Consider the following 17140-nt stretch of genomic DNA (forward strand, 5'->3'; position numbering starts at 1 on the left):
TTATATGAATTATTTAATCTGTATATTTTTTATAAATATTTACTATTTAAAAAAATTAATTTATTAATAAATTTAAAAAAAAAACATATTTTTGAAAAAAAATTAAAAAAACACTTATGGGTCACGTAATCCGTATGAGTTAACTCATACAGATTACGTGATAACTCATACGGATTATGTGATCCGTATGAGTCAGACGAATTAACTATACGAACATAATTGTAGAAGCAAGTTTCATGATGAATCAAGATTGATTCAAAGAATTTTGATGATAACAAAGATAATGACAAAAAGCTCAAAAGTCAAGAACATTTCATGTTAACAAAGATGATGACTTCAAGAATCAAAGAATGAGTTCAAGATTGAATCAAGAACACTTCAAGGTTCAAAAGGAAATTTGATTTCAAGAATCAAGAATCAAGTTTCAAGATTCAAGTTTCAAGAATCAAGATCAAGATTCAAGACTCAAGATTCAAGAATCAAGAGAACACTCAATCAAGATAAGTATTAAAAAGTTTTTTCAAAAACTGAGTAGAGCATGAATTTTTCTCAAAACCTTTTACCAAAGTTTTTACTCTCTGGTAATCGATTACCAGATTATTGTAATCGATTATCAGTAGCAAAATGGTTTTCAAAAAGCTTTCAACTGAATTTACAACATTCCAATTGATTTCAAAATGCTATAATCGATTACAATGATTTGGTAATCGATTACCAGTGTGTTTGAACGTTGAAATTCAAATTCAAATGTGAAGAGTCGCATCCTTTCACAAAAAAACTTTGAGTAATTGATTACACTGATTTGGTAATCGATTACCAGTGATAGTTTCTGAACAAAATCAAAAGATGTAACTCTTCCAATAGTTTTCAAGTTTTTCTAAAAGTTGTAACTTTTCCAAATGGTTTTTAAGTTTTTTAAAGTTTATAACTCTTCTAATGGTTCTCTTGATCAGACATGAAGAGTCTATAAAAGCAAGACTTTGATTTGCATTTCAAGAATCTTTTCAATTCATTCTTTAGACAACAAACTTTTGTCAATTGATTTCTGAATCTCTTTGAACTTCTTCTTCTTCTTCCTTTGCCAAAAGCATTCCAAAGTTTTCTGGTTTTTCAAACCTTGAAAACTGCTATTCATCTTTTTCATTCCCTTCTCCCTTTGCCAAAAAGAATTCCCCAAGGACTAACTGCCTGAATTCTTTTTGTGTCTCTCTTCTCTCCTTTCCAAAAGAGCGAAGAACTAACCGCCTGAATTCTTTTGTGTCTCCCTTCTCCCTTGTCAAAGAATTCAAAACGACATAGTATGAGAATTCTTTTGATTCTTCTCTTTCCCATATACAAAAGATTTCAAAGGACTAACCGCCTGATAATTCTTTTGTATCCCCATTCACAAAGTTTCAAAGGTTTAACTGCCTGAGAACTTTGTCTTAACACATTAGAGGGTACATCATTTATGATACAAGTAGAGGGTACATCTACTTGGATTGTTGACTAAGAACAAGAGAGGGTACATCTCTTGTGGATCAGTTCTAGTGAAGAGTACATCCACTAGGTTGTTCAAAGAGAATAAGGGAGGGTACATCCCTTGTGGATCTTTGCTTGTAAAAGGATTTTTACAAGGTTGAAAAGAAATCTCAAGGATCGCAGGTCGCTTGGGGACTGGATGTAGGCACGGGTTGTTGTCGAACCAGTATAAAACTCTTGTGTGTTTATCTCCTTCTTCCCTACTATTTTAATTTCCACTGTGTACTTTAATTCTCGCTTTTACTTTTGATTAAGTTTCTTTTCTATTCTTCATTTACTTAACAACATAGTAAAAGTAGAGTAAATTTTTAATTAGTAAAAGTTTAGGAATAATTAATTCAACCTCCTTCTTAATTATTTTAAGGTCACTTAATCCAACAATAATCCGTATGAGTTAATTCGTATAACTCATACAAATCACATAATCCGTAAGCATTTTTTTTGTTTTTTTTCAAAAATGCTTTAGTTTATTAATATATTAATTTTTTTAATAGTAAATATTTTTTATTTATAAAAAAATATACGGATTAAATAATTCATGAGTTATATCAAAATTAATTTTTACAAAATTTATTATTTAAATTTACCTACACATTAAATATACATTAAAAATTTTAATTTTATGTATAACAACATTATTTATTTTATAATATAATTGACCTATGAATTCAATTGATTAGAATGTTGTACTAATAACTTGAAAGTCACAGATTTGATTTTGCAAGCTAAGCAGTTGGAAAAAAAAAACATTACAATATACTAACATGGACATATTTTACATATTAGACATATTTTACATATTAAACGTTTCATCTCACATACTAAAGATGACTTTTTTCTTTGTTATGACAAAATCACTTATTTGCAGTGATACAATGTCCTTACAATTCAAGAAGCAATGTAGAAAGACAATAAGACTTCAGTGGAAGTCATGAAAACAGTGGCACAACTTTGAAGTAGACTTATAAAATGTCAAGGTTCAGCAACTTTGCTAATGATCGCGGAGGCATATTTGGCAATGGATGATTCTGGAGACTGCTGAAGCCTTCCAATCACAGGGAACAATGGTGATGAACGGATGAACTGTCTGCAGAGTGGATGTGCACACATCTTTGCTAGGGAAAAGAGAGCTATCTTTAGAGGAGATTCATTTCCTGAATCATTTCTGCTTGGATTGAGCGCTGATACCGCACAATCGGAAATTAGTTTCAGCAGAGACTGCAAGGGAGAATAATCCCAAGGCATAGAGAAAATTAGTTACAATCATAGCTAGCAGTTAAAGTAAGTAATCACAGGTACCATAAAAATTTATAATAATTTGTTGGAGAAACTTTAACAGGCTCTTTTGAATCCACCTCTCTCATTGGTTGAAATTTATTAGAAATAACAAGAACTAATCGTTAACATTAGCACCATAGCTACTGTTATTCTATTCAACAAACTAAAAACACCATATACCAAGAACTAATCGTTAACGGTATTAGTTATGTCCAACTAATGGTATTCTGCTTCCTTGTACATTTTTGCTCAGGTGTATGATTCATTATCAGGATGTATCCATTCTTTTTTATTTTGTTTTGTTTTTTTGTGAATGAGAATATGGCCATGATTAACTTTCATCTTCACAAAAAAACATTAAAGGGAAAATCAAAAGTTTACATATAAGTAAATTATTTAAAGTATATTTTTATTATTTGAATTAAGTTATTAATTTCTATTTTTACAAATATTTTTCACTTTAAAACTATTCAAGCTTTTCACAATTTATTAAAACACTTATAAAAAATGAAGTTTATGTGAGCAATTTAAACTCAAACAACAAAACTGGTGTACTTTATGCAAAACTCTAAAGCAAATTTGACTTGGCTGCATAAATAGAAATTTTCACAATATTTAAAAAATGCAGTATGCACTAACCTGAACCGCTCCGTTAGACACAATGTCTTCACAAAGCTTGTCAGAGTTGCGAACCAGATTGCTAAGTGCACCTGCTGCATTTGCCTTAGTCTTGTCTTCCTCTGCCATTTGTAACAAATTTGCCAATTGAGGAATAGATTTCCTCAGCTCTTCATACAACAAGTCATTGTGGTAGGCCGCGTTTCCAATCTGAGTTCAAGTATGGTACAGCAGATTAAAAGAGAGGTGAACAAAGAAGAAAATGTGGCATATATAGGGTATGAAAAAGCATAAGCATGACATCAGTTCTAAAAACGAGAAGGATAAATTTGTGCTAGACACATCTCTGTAAATTTGACAATTAAAAAGTAAAGTATTTGCCAAGTGAAACATTAAATACAAATAATTTATTGCAAAAATTCATCAAATGCAGTAACAATAATAACTAGTAGACTGCATTTTTATTTTATTTTTATTTTATGTTCACATCCATATCTTTGGGAAATCATATACCACAACAATCTTCTAAAACCTAAATAAATAAATAAATCATTGTATTAAGAAATAAATATGAATAACATGTTCAATATCAAGTTTTGGCTTCAGTAGTAGGATGGATAAAACTTACAGCAAAACAAGCAAATTTCCGTGTTCGTTTGTCTGGATCAGAACATCTTTCAATAAGGATACCAACAATTTGATGTCTTGCCTGGAAATCCCAATTGTAAATAAGAGAATTCAAAATAGGAGAACAGCAGAAAGCAGAGTATCAGAAACCTTAATGTAATGTGTGCTCTGTCATCTAGAAAGGAACAGTTATTTTTCCTTACAGATAGCAGCCGCAGTATAAATCTAGTTTACAAAATTGTATATATCTAGGACTTGAAAAAGAAATAATTGCTTAACAGCAAACCAAAAAATATTAACTGGATGAAAAAAGGGCTGATGTAGGGTAAATCATGAAAAAGGAAGTAGCTTTCATCAAACAAAAATATCATTGTTTCTTCCTTTTAATTTCCGTTATGTTTATAAAGTACTCTAGCGATAAATAGCATTACTTATAATACTTACAAGTGAACTATAAAAATAGGCGCTATGACGACACATGTTTCCAAGAGCACTGCAAGCTTTGGCACGCATATTGGGATCCTCATGCAAAAGAAAATCTTTCAAGAACTCCAAAACAGAAGCACCTTTAATGTACTCATAAAATCCCTGAACACAATAAAACAGATAGTAATGATTTTCAGAACTATCATCAAGGAATATCCGAAATGTAAATACACAGAACTTAATTGTGTCCATTCACCAACAACAACAACAAAAATTGCCCAAAATAAAAACATAATTCAAGCTGTCCTATGAATGGGTGACCAGAAACCACAAATATATATTTGTTCAAAGTAAAACTACAATCAACAGAAATCAAAGTGACATTTTGACATTGCTAAAACAAATACCGGTTAACAAAGCCTCATCGCCCAAGATTGGTTGGGCTATAAGGATCAAATGAAGCCATTAGGCTCTAGAAAGTCTAAAATTTCAATGAATTCATAAAAACTACATATATCCTAAGAGGATTAAATTGAGAATGGCAACATCTATGGAATACCAAATAAGCAAAATAAGGATTCTCTTTATTTTTTTAACACAAAAATACATGCAGTAAATAAGATTGTGCATGGCATGCAATATCTCCACCATCTATCACTTTCTTTTATGTGTATCCACCACCCTTTCTAAACTGAACAGAAATAATAAAGTTAATAACTGACCAACTTTGATATTTGCATTCACATAAAATCATTTGATGAAGAATGAAAACTAACCTTGTCCATGCGAGCAAGATCAGAAATAATCATAAGAGCATCCAGTGTGACCTCTTTTGGGGCCGAACAGTCAAACAACTTTCTCATCTTATTTGGATCCAGAAGACCTTTACTAACAAGTTGGATTGCTAAAGGTCGGTGGCATACCATTTTAGCCAGAAAAGCAACAGGCCTGCCCAAATCATTCAAATCCATATGATCTAGGCATCGAAGGATAATACCAGGCACACCCACCTGAAAAGTCCAAACCAATTAATAAGGATATTATTTTGAGCAATAAAGTTAAAAACATAGTAAGTCAACAGGTAATCAAGTGAAAAATATAAATATAGGCACTAATAGAACAGTTAATAAAGTAAAACCAACAAAAGAATTGTCTGCACAGAAGCAATAATTGATGGAGCAGAGTAGACTAGCAGTGACTTAATCATCATCAGCCACTGCTTGATAAGGAAAATGAATTGGCATGCAGTGGCATCTTATTATCACATGATGCAACGATATCTCATTATCACATGATACAATGATATTTGCTTGAAGCTTCCCAATCTCCAATAAAAGTTGCCAAAATGATACAATAAAAAATTTACCTCTACAAGAATCTTAATATATTTTCCTATGTCTTCTTCGATTGCCTTAACTATACCCTTATCTTCCATGCATACTCTCTGACCAGGAGAGCCAATATTAAGAAGAAACCCACTGCTGACAGAAGCAGTGGCTGATGGCAAGCCAGGTGCATTTTGCAGAGCAACAAAAGGAAATGCTAAGAGATCTATCACTGCATTTATTAGATCTCTGACTCCTGCTCTCCCTCCACCAGGTCCGATCCAGCATTTTACCAAATTGATATGAACGTCGCATATCAAGTTGGAAAAGAGTTTAATATGTTCATTCCTAATCAAAATTTGACGATAAGTCAAAGCACCACCAGAAAGACAATGACATAATGATGAAATTGTCCATACAACACCAATAGGAGACAATCCAACTCTATCATTTACATGGTCATTTCCATGAGAAGCATTTAAAACATCATTGCCTAATAGGCCCATAAGAAGTAGAGGAGTACCACTTGCACACAACTGCTGAACAGCTAATGGTCCTCCCCACTTGAGTCTGGAATCTAAAAGACCAACACACCCATCTCTTACCCCTTGCCAATATGAGAGCTTCCCACTGATGTTGCAAGGGTCCGATTCATTTACATTGCCAGATGAAAATTTAAGATGGTCACTTAGTTTAGAAGTTCGAGGAATTAAAGGCAAAGCAATTTCAGATATTGGAGACTCAACCAAAGCCCCTGATTCAAGGGATAGAATGGATGCCAGAGCCAACATAGCTGATGCACTTTGAGGCTCAATAGAGGCTTTTATTTTATCATCAGAAGAAATTTGGTGAGCAAACACTGATAGTCGAGCAAGCTGCTTCTTTGGTGAGGTAGTGAGCATAAAAATTGCTGAATTTCTTCCAGATGACTTCAAACACTGAGCAATTACTGCAACAAGGAGACATGAATGACGAACCAGAGCAGAAGGATTTGTTAATTTGCACTTGGCATTACTTGGTTCTACACTTTGTGTGTCTTTGTTAGCAGGGGAACTGCATAATGATAAGACAGTGAAAACTTCTGAAACAATAGTTCCATCACCACCACCACTAACAACAGTAGTCACGGGAAGGGAACTGGGAAGACCACAAAGGAGAGCAGGAACAATTCTGTTATGTAGACAGCATCTTGACAAAAGCTGAAAAAACAGAATATAACAATTTAAATCACCTTCAAATCTGTCATAACTACAACCACAAGCTTTGTCATAATAACAAGTGCTAAAACTTCGTAAGGAAAACAGCAAAGAATATCAGATTGATCTACTTTACCTATCCAACCTAAAACATGCATAAAACTTGTTGCCATAGAAGGAATATCGAAAAAGGGCAAGGGGTAAACCATAATTACCTGAAGACCACAATTCATTGCAGACTCAAGTTGTTGGTGAAAACAATAGTAAACAGCAACCAGAACAGCTTTAGATCTCAGGAATGCTCTGGTCATTGCATCAACAACTTTAGTTGAATCTGCTTTATCCAAGAGATCTTGCTCATGATGCACAACTTCCATCCTATGCAAAGAATGACTCTGTAAAGCATTAATGGGAAACAGAATGGCACTTTTCTTCATAAAAAGTATATCCAGTGCATTAATCAAACACCAGACAGCTCTGCATGCTTCAGAAGCAGCCCGTAGCATATTGGAAGAACCTGTAATAAGACTCGATCCTGAAGTGGCTAAACACAGACACAAATTGTCTACTAAACCCGTTGTTTTTGCATGCTCTAAAATTCGGTTAGCAGTTTCATTCAGTTTCTCTTGGCCTGAAATTTTAGGAGATGATCTAAGCACCTGAGCAACTCTAGACAGCATGACTGTAATGCAAGCACTAGATTCATACAGAACTCTTCCAGATGCATCATTATTTGAAGTTACAACCTGAAAAAATATATAATACTAAGTACCAAAAGCGTATAAGAAATACACAATTATCAAGAGCTTTTGCATCGAAGTTATACAAACTAGTATATAGTGTATGATAGGTAGAGTGAAGAAATGGATAAAAAGCCATTACTTGATAGCATTCAATATAAATATGCATTACAAGTGAGAATTTACATGATAGGAAGATTGTTACCTGAGAATAGATCTCAACAAATTCAACCCAGTGACTTAGATAAGAGCTTGAAGTGCAACTTCCACCATTATCGAGCAAAATTTTAGTGATGGAGAAACTCTGCACAAAATAAAACATATTAAGTTTCACTAGCTACTCGAGAGAAAAAGATTGCCAATTATTTTCAAAAACCATCCACAAAAAAAAAATAGGCAAACCCAGTTTAATGCTTGATTAATCAAAGAGAATCAAGTTTAATGCATGTACTGAGGTTTATGCATGTTAAAAACAAATGTGCTATAAAATCCTTTCTCACCAAATGCATTCAGCTACATCAATCAAGCAATGGCATAATGTCCTGTCATAAATCATCTCGATTGGCAAACCATTTGAATATATATCCTACTTTAATGGTTGGGCCTAAAGTTTTCCTTATTCTCCCTATACCTCTAACTATTGCAAGATCTAGAATTTGGGCTTAAGGCCCAACTCGACCCCACAAAACTAGACTGTAAAGTGAAGACTGCTCAAGACTTATAAAGACTACATTGGTCATATTTCTAGTCAATGTGGGATCTAAACCCCCTGAGAGCAGACGGATCAGCAGCCATTGGTAGCCCTCTCCAAGACACTAGCAACCAACTCAGATAAGGGTAAGGGTGACCACTGACCAAAATTAAGGTAGCTTTCAAACACTAGGGCTTCTACAGTATACTAGTTTTTTCCCTGCATGCCCAAATCAACTAATGCAGGATTCTCATCTTTTCCACAATACGTGCTACCCCAATTTTCCCAATACATACTAAAAGAAAAACAATCCTAAAAATATCTCAAGGATGATATTTTGGGAGGAGATTCACAAAGAGTTCACATTATGGAAACTCAACATTGCTAAAAGGAAAAGCCCTCTCAAGGTGAACATAACCACTCTTACACCATGATAAAAATTTAGGGGCTTAGGATGGACTGAAGTACAAGGGAGTCATAGCTTCATAAATAGTAAGAGATGGAATAGATACGATGTGTATAAAGCACAAATCTATGGCACTAAGTTATACTAATAATTACTAAAGAATCAGATTACATTGTTGTTTTCTAGTACAAGCTCAAGCTCACTAATACAAAAAATAAGACTACTAGCTCTAAAAATATTAAATAAGGAAACAAATTAAGAAACATAAGAAATTAGAGACAACTACTAAGAGTGCTTCTTCAACAATTACTAAGAATGCTTCCTAAATTAGATGACTATCAAACTAATTGATTAAATAATATATTATATTCCAAAAAATCTTCTAAGATATCCTTACAGACTATCAGATATTCTAACATACATCAAACTATCCATGCATGTTTAACCAGTCATATAGAAAAAAATACAGCAGTTTATAATTCTGAAAGAAAGAAAGAAAGAAACACATTAAATGCCTTTGTGCTGTACCTTTGCCATCAAGTCAGTAACTTCGGAGGATTTCATGGCAATAACAGATCCAGTAAACACAAGGAAATAGAACAACACTACACTAAAGGTAACCTCCTATTTTTTAGGAAAAAAATTACAAAGGCCAAAAAAACACTAGACTATTGTTTTGGCATTGCAATTTGATCACTGCACATTGCTAACACGCAATTAGACTTCATAGATAAATAATTAAGAAAAACGATTTGGTAGGGTCTAGAAAAAAAATAATCATTCATTCAATTTTATTGAAATTTAAATGCTAAAAGAGACTTAAATTTTAAATAATTATATAAAAACTCACTCATTAATCCAATTCATTTTACTTTTATGTAGAGGAAAAAGAAATAGAACAACACTACACTAAAGGTAACCTCCTATTTTTTAGGAAAAAAATTACACAAAGAGAAGAGGCCAAAAAAACACTAGACTATTGTTTTGGCATTGCAATTTGTAAAAAAACAATGATTTTGTAAGAAACAACGCAAACTTAAAAAGGTTTGTGATGCAGAAGTACTCTGCAAGTGAATCATACTAATATTAGTTAGCACATTTGCATCATTTACTAGTTTATTCTAGTTTTACGAAATAAAATAAAACTTCCCTGTGAGACAATGGCTGTGCAAAGTGGAGGATATAACATCCTTCACATCAAACTACAACAGAGAAGATAATTATCAAAATAGAAAAACTAAATTACATAAAACCTTTCAACAACTCATTGTCTCGTTTACTATAAAAGAACATTACCTGCAGAAAAAACCCAAAGCAAGAACACAAGAGAGATCTTATGAATACATATATGACATAACAAAGTGCTGCCAGCACAAGATAGGAGCCAAGCACATTACAATCTAGCAGTCTATGAATTAAAAAAAAAAAAACGAAAGAAAGAAAAAGTCCTGAAATGTTACATTATAATTACCCAACACATAAACTAAGGCTATTTCTAGTAATTCGTTTTAAGAAAAACACAACATTGAACAGTTTATACAATGACTGCTAAAGAGTCACTCTGACCTAGGAGAGCAGGCCATCAAAAAAGTGAAACAGACAACACATGGTTTACTTAATTAGAGAGAGAGAGAAAGCAGGTTGCATATTTGTGGTGAGATTTAAAAAGTTAAATAGCCACTTTGGTCCTTGTACTTTGCATTCGGTGACAATTTGGTCCTCATACTTTGGAAATGATCAATTTAATCCACAAAAGTACAAATGTTGTGACAAATTAGTCCAATCATCAAGTATCTTCCGTTCTCGTTAACGTTGAGTGCATATGTGGCATGTCGTTGATGACGTGGCAAATCCACATGTGGAGACATTCCACATCAGCACACAATGTTTTGGACTAAAATGTCAATGAATTTTCGTAACATTGATTTTTTAAATTTACGTAGTTAACGCATATATTAAGATGTTTATTCTTCTTGATTTCGTTCTAATAGTTTTTTATGCAACGAAAAAATAGTCATCAACAAATATAACTAAATGACAAAATGGTCCATGACAGATTATGTTGCTGCGAAAGGTCGCTGCCAACATCATCACCAGCACAGGAACAATAAAAGCCGACATGGAGAACTAAATGACGTATTTCCCATTTTACTATTCCCTCTCTTTCTCCTCCCATCGCAAACCACCGCCCCATGGCTCCCAAATTGTAGCCACCGCCAAAACCAAGATCTTTGTGCCCTACTCTTTGATGCCAACCACCGCATCTTTGTTGAGGTTGGTGCCTTTTCCACTATCGATCTTGGGAGCGGCCTCGACACCGGCACACCCTCGCTGCGCTCAAGCCCAAATGCGAACCCTATCCGCTCATCATTCTCGTCCCTCTCACAATGTTCATAGTGTTGATTCTAGCAGTATAGATCTGTATTAGTGTTGTTGATTGTGTTGAAAACGACTTTTCTTTGTTAATCCGTTGTGATTCTGCAATTCATGGTAACGGTATATGTGGGAATCTATTTTGTCCATCCATTATTTTGGATTTTTTTTTCTCTGTACAATTTTGTGAAATTTTGTTACTATAATTTTGGGGTTTTAATTGTCCATTGGATCTAAAATTATAACTATAATTTTGAAGGGTTTTGGATTTTAAGGGTTTCAAAAGAGGAACAAAGAGATGGAGGGTGAAGGTGATGAAGAAGGAATGATTAATGGAGAAAGAGAGAGAAAAAGAAGATTTGGGGAATGAAGTGTGGCAACACAATCAAACATGGCAAAGGGAACCATCGTCTGTGAGAAATCAAAGGAGAAGAGAGGAGGTCATCCAGGATAGATTAAGAAGTAGAGGTAAAAAAAAAATAGAAAAGAAAAAGAAGGTGAAGGTGATGAAGAAGGAATGATTAATGGAGAAAGAGAGAGAAAAAGAAGATTTGGGGAATGAAGTGTGGCAACACAATCAAACATGGCAAAGGGAACCATCGTCTGTGAGAAATCAAAGGAGAAGAGAGGAGGTCATCCAGGATAGATTAAGAAGTAGAGGTAAAAAAAAATAGAAAAGAAAAAAAAAAGTAAAAAAAAAAAAAAACACTGACATTTAGTCCAAAACATTGTGCGCTAATGTGGAACATCCCCTACACACGTGGATTTGCCACATCAAGAACGACATGCCTCGTATGCCCTCAACATTAACGGAGATGATGGATACTTAACGGTTGGACAAATTAGTCGCAACATTTGCACTTTTGTAGACTAAATTGATCATTTTCAAAGTATAGGGACTAAATTGCCACCAAATGCAAAGTACGAGAACGAAAGTGGCTATTTAGCCAATTTAAAACTATGAGCAAAACATTATACGTTAAGCAAAAAATCAAGAAAATGAAGCTCTAGAATGATAACAAAACCATGACATTTTTACGTTCCAAGTCAAAAAAAATGTTCTGCTTCTGCATATGACAATGAACAAAATCTTAAACAAAAGTTAAATTCAGTAAACTCCAGATATTAAAAACAACTCAATATTTAATGAGATTCACGAGGATTCAATATGCAACATAAAAGTTTTAAGTATGCAATATTGCAATTCATATCTACCTGCAAATATTTTGAGATCCTTTTGACCATTTTTTCAGTGGTAGCAGAATATGTCCCAATGCTTCATTGTCTTGGCCAATTAGTTTTGCACTGTTGACTGTGCGAGAGTTATTTTCAAGTCTGTCCAATCTTTGGCAGCCTGCCCAGAAGTATTTACGTCAATCTCATATTACAGGTATTCGTGTAAATAAAGAATAATAATAATGGAGACATTTGACTGTTCGTTTCAGAAATTTAATAGAATAAAAATTATAATCCAAGTTCATAGTTTCATACCTAATAATAACAACTCACTAAATTCCCTAAATGGATGCAAACAAAACTAACGCATACATTCATTCTTCATTAATGTCTGCAACTCTGCATAAAATGTGTGAAAATTTCCAGGAGGCCATTGCTCTGATATTTATTTGGAATTATCTAAGCAAATCTTACAAAGGTATCCCCTGCATTCTTTTTTCTAGTACAAGGAACAAGACAAAGCAACTATAGAAGTTTCTATGTTTACACAGTATGTTACAAGGGTTGATTTGAATATATGCCAAGCCAAGAGAATTACCTGACTCTCCTACATTTTGATTTGAAAATACTGGGGACTCATCAAGCACTGAAGAATTGGCTCTATCTAAGATAGGACTATTTAACTGAACTGCACTCTGAGGCGGTGAAGCAATATGCGCTTCCATACCTGCCATGTGATTGTTTTTGCCTGTGACAAATAAATTTTTACAATGAAGGGAAAGAAAATAAAACATATAGGCTTATTGATATGGTACTTTATTAATATATCTAGTAGTAAGGTAGGTACTATCATCTTGCAGTACTAAAAGTAGCTGAACCTGTTGTCAGAGTTTGAATGGTTTTTCCTTCAACCACCCGTGCTGCATCACTGTGCATGTGTGAACCATTTATCTCTCGCAATTCCTGAAGTTCAATCCATAATTTATTAAATTCACTAAGAAATCAACCAAGTTACAAATCCAATGAGCATCTTGCAGACTGAGGAACAATCTAACAGTTTAATATAGCTACCCTGGCCTCGAGTTCATCATAGCTTTCTTTAACAAATGGGTGTTCAAGAAGAGCCGGCCAAGTTAGTCGACTTTCTGGTGCCTGCTTGAAATAAATTTAGAAACCAAAGCATTTAAAATCTCATTGTTGTCAAAAGTAAAATATAGCAATGAAGCAATAAAAAAGGAGTAAATATTCACAAATGAGATACCTTGTTAAGCAAACCCTTTAAAAAGCTTTTGAAATTTGGACTCATGCGATCTGGATATTTAACAGGATCCTGGATTATTAAACTAGTGATTAGGCCCAAGCTTCAGTACTAGCACATAACACAATTGATTACATAACATGCAATGCGTTTGAGAAATGTACCTTAACAATGTGTCTGATGAGAGCATACACAGAATTTGTGTAGAATGGAGGTTGGCCTACAAATAACTCATACCTGTTATAAGCATGAAAAATAGGCTTTAACTTAAGGTGACTTATGACTAGCAAAGCAAACTGAGGGTCAGAAAGTGTTGTTCAACAAAACACACTACCATAACTATCAGTATTTAGTAACACAATGTCATCATTCAGATCACTTTTGGAAAGTGCAACAGGTCCAGAATATTCACACTATACATGGGTAAGGGAAAGAAATCATTGAATACTACAACCAAGAAGCTGTGGTAAGTATCTGCTGCTTGAATGAAACCAGAAGTTCTATTCGAAAAACGGAATAAGGATATGACAAATAGAAAGGAGAAGAAAGAAAAATGAGAAATCGCCCTCATCCTCAAATTAAAAAAAAAAAAAAAAAAGTGCTGCTCTGTTACATAGTCAGAAAGAACAATTTGGCAAATGTGTTGGTTACTTTCTCGTGGTTATTTTTCAAAAGAGAAACCAAGTAAGAGTGTTAAAGAAAAAAGAAAAAAAAAACACCAAGGACAACTTCATAGCAGCCATCTCTCTCTTTTAACTTGGTAAAACACAAAAGGCAGGTATTATATACATCCCTCTTCCATTCCCCTAAATGTCCTTTCACACTTAGGCTCGTGTGGGGACCCTCATACAATTATAAAAGAACCTAAATTGACACTCATAATTCATCCATATGGCAATTGTATTTATAATCCATGAATATATTCTGCAAAATATAAATAGCTAATTTAAATCTTGTAAAGGGATTTATTATAAAGACATTAGGCATGAGGCCAGATTTAAATGAGCAACAATCATTCACAACCACAATGTCACTGAAGATAAAGTTCATTACTAGACAAAAGATAAATAGAGAGATTCAACATACAGTATGACACCAAGAGACCATAAATCTACAGTGTGGTTGTATGGTTGTTCCCGTACAAGCTCTGGAGCCATGTACAACGGAGTGCCTGTAAAACATACTATGTCAAAGTATATGCAGACTGTAGAACAAATCCTCAAAGTACAAGCAGCTACATTGCTACAGTTAAGATTCCAAAAGCAACAAAATCAATTTTGATAAGCCAAACCTTTTATAGATCGCAAAACAACTGTATTTGTGGACATTGCACGTGCAAACCCAAAATCACAAAGCTATAAGATATTCATGAAAAAAGAAAAACATCACTCATTAGACCATTGTCAAATGCACTTGATTGCAGGAAAATAGAAATGAAAACCATATCACCAGTGAGTAGGATAAAAATGATGCAATGCAGGTTTGAATTAGCTTATTATGGGGTTCCTAAGAAAGTTCTGGGAAAAAAAACAATTATTTCCCTTATAAACTGAACCAAACGTGCACAAAGTGCCTTCTTGGAGGGAAGTGTGTTAGGAAAAGTGTACTGGATTATTGAATAAAACAAAGCTTTAACTCAGTGTATAATGTAAACCATGACACTAGAAAGTGGATTAGTGGCAAAATTATATTGCAACAAGCTATAAGACAAAAATGTTTAAGTGTATGTTTCACCATGTGAATAAACTAGCAGTTAAATCAACCTTGACAACAGATCCAGCACCAATTAGAATATTTTGGGGCTTCATATCGCGATGGATGATCCGATTGGAATGCAAATAATGTAAGGCTTTTACCTGCATAATTCAAACCAAAAATGAACTTCTGCCAAAATAATATTAATCTTCATATCTCCTCATCTAAATGCTATGAAAAACAGAGCAAAGATGTTTAAGAGGAAATACCAATTGTTTTGCAATTGCTTGAACTTGCTCTTCCGGAAGGCACTTATCATCCTCAAGAATCTCAAATAGCTCACCCTGCAAAATAAAAAATATAATCAGCTCAACAGCATCTCTAATAATTCAGTGTCCTGTTCCACAATCAGATAGCTGAGTATACTTAGATCACCAATTAAGGGGTAAGTGGTAACTTTCAAGTATCAATCAAACCGTCAACTGAAAATGCAGATGATTACTTGTGCAAATTCTGTAACAACACAAAATTCTTGCGGGCTTTCAAAGGAATCAAGCATTTGAATAATATTTCCATGCTTCAACTTTCTTAAGATCTGCAAAATTTATGAATTTCAAATGTCACTAGTCAGCAGAAACACTTATAAGTAATTAATAAATTAATAATTATAATAATTAGCAGCAACAATAATAAATAAAAAAAATCTTATCCTACTAGGTAAAGTCAGGTACATACATCAATTAAGTAAATGGACTAAAACAAATCATTTTAAAAAATTCTAATGATTTTTGAATTCTCCTAATGTTTCCTCAAGTCTTAAGTATCACTTAACCACAGCTGTGTAGAAGAAGAAGAAGAAGAAGAAGAAGAAGAAGAAGAGCAACAACAGCAACAATTAACAAGAAGCTTCTTAACTCCGTACTCCTGATTATCATAGCTCTCAGGCAACATGCTTGTTCCAAACTCAAAACACTTTTGACGTTAGTGACAAAAATAGAAATCCACGCCACAAACAACAACAAGCTACTCAAAATCAGAATCCATCGCTTCTCAAAATTTCTAACAACTAGAAATCCACAACAATCAGCGAACACGGCTTCAAAGAGCGTGAAAACAGTGAGGAAATGAATGAAGGAATGAATTACCTCGATTTCTTGTCTTAAATTGTGAATATCCTTCTCGGTCTTCCCGTGCTTCATTATGAACTTCATCGCGACGGTCTGAGAGATCGAATAAAATCAGAAGTGAGACAGTAATCGGAAAAGTGCGATTCACGAGAAAAAAAAACCCTAATCGGAAGAGAGTAGCGTACCTGTCCCGTGTGCTTGCGCCTTCCCTTGTATACCTTCCCGAAGGAACCCTCGCCGACGAGCTCGATGACGTGGTAGTTCTCAACGCCCATATTTGAATCGAAGTTGCAGAGAGAGAGAGAGAAGAAGAAGTTGATTTGAAAATTTTGCCGAACGGAGAAAGAGATTTGAAAATGTTACCGAACGTTGAGAGAGAGTAGAGGTGAGAATTTCGAATTTCTATTCCCGCTCTACCCTTTCGAATATTTGTTATTTATTTATTTATGGGTAAAAAATGTTTTAATTCCTATAAAATTTAAAAATTATTAATTTCGTCCTCATAATTTTTTATGTATTAATTTAGTCATTATAAAAATAAAATATATATTTGTTTGTCATCAGTAGTAATTTTATTAGACGTTAATCTGACTTAGCTAATAGATGATTTTTACATGTAATATGATTACAAATGAATTAAATAATTTGTAACGGTTAAAAAACTTCAAAATGAATTAAACAAT

The 17140-nt window shown here is 33.7% G+C and overlaps 1 protein-coding gene across 1 annotated transcript; it reads right to left on the reverse strand.

Moving 5' to 3' along the window:
• Positions 1-2193: 2193 nt before the first annotated feature.
• On the reverse strand, positions 2194-16853 carry LOC100813995 (serine/threonine-protein kinase TIO). Its single transcript, XM_041013530.1, has 23 exons — positions 16643-16853; positions 16476-16550; positions 15833-15925; positions 15600-15674; positions 15399-15491; positions 14927-14990; positions 14722-14806; positions 13800-13872; positions 13639-13707; positions 13449-13529; positions 13256-13340; positions 12976-13125; positions 12417-12555; positions 10125-10236; positions 9357-9452; positions 7937-8035; positions 7207-7737; positions 5837-6994; positions 5247-5480; positions 4489-4632; positions 4046-4126; positions 3439-3627; positions 2194-2739 (listed from the first exon to the last, which is right to left on the reverse strand). The coding sequence occupies exons 1-23, from the start codon at positions 16730-16732 to the stop codon at positions 2494-2496; spliced, it is 4062 nt and encodes a 1353-aa protein (XP_040869464.1). The 5' UTR covers positions 16733-16853; the 3' UTR covers positions 2194-2493.
• Between the last annotated feature and the right edge of the window lie 287 nt (positions 16854-17140).

The sequence above is a fragment of the Glycine max genome, chromosome 20 (genome assembly GCF_000004515.6).
Source record: "Glycine max cultivar Williams 82 chromosome 20, Glycine_max_v4.0, whole genome shotgun sequence".
NCBI classification, from domain to species: Eukaryota; Viridiplantae; Streptophyta; class Magnoliopsida; order Fabales; family Fabaceae; genus Glycine; species Glycine max.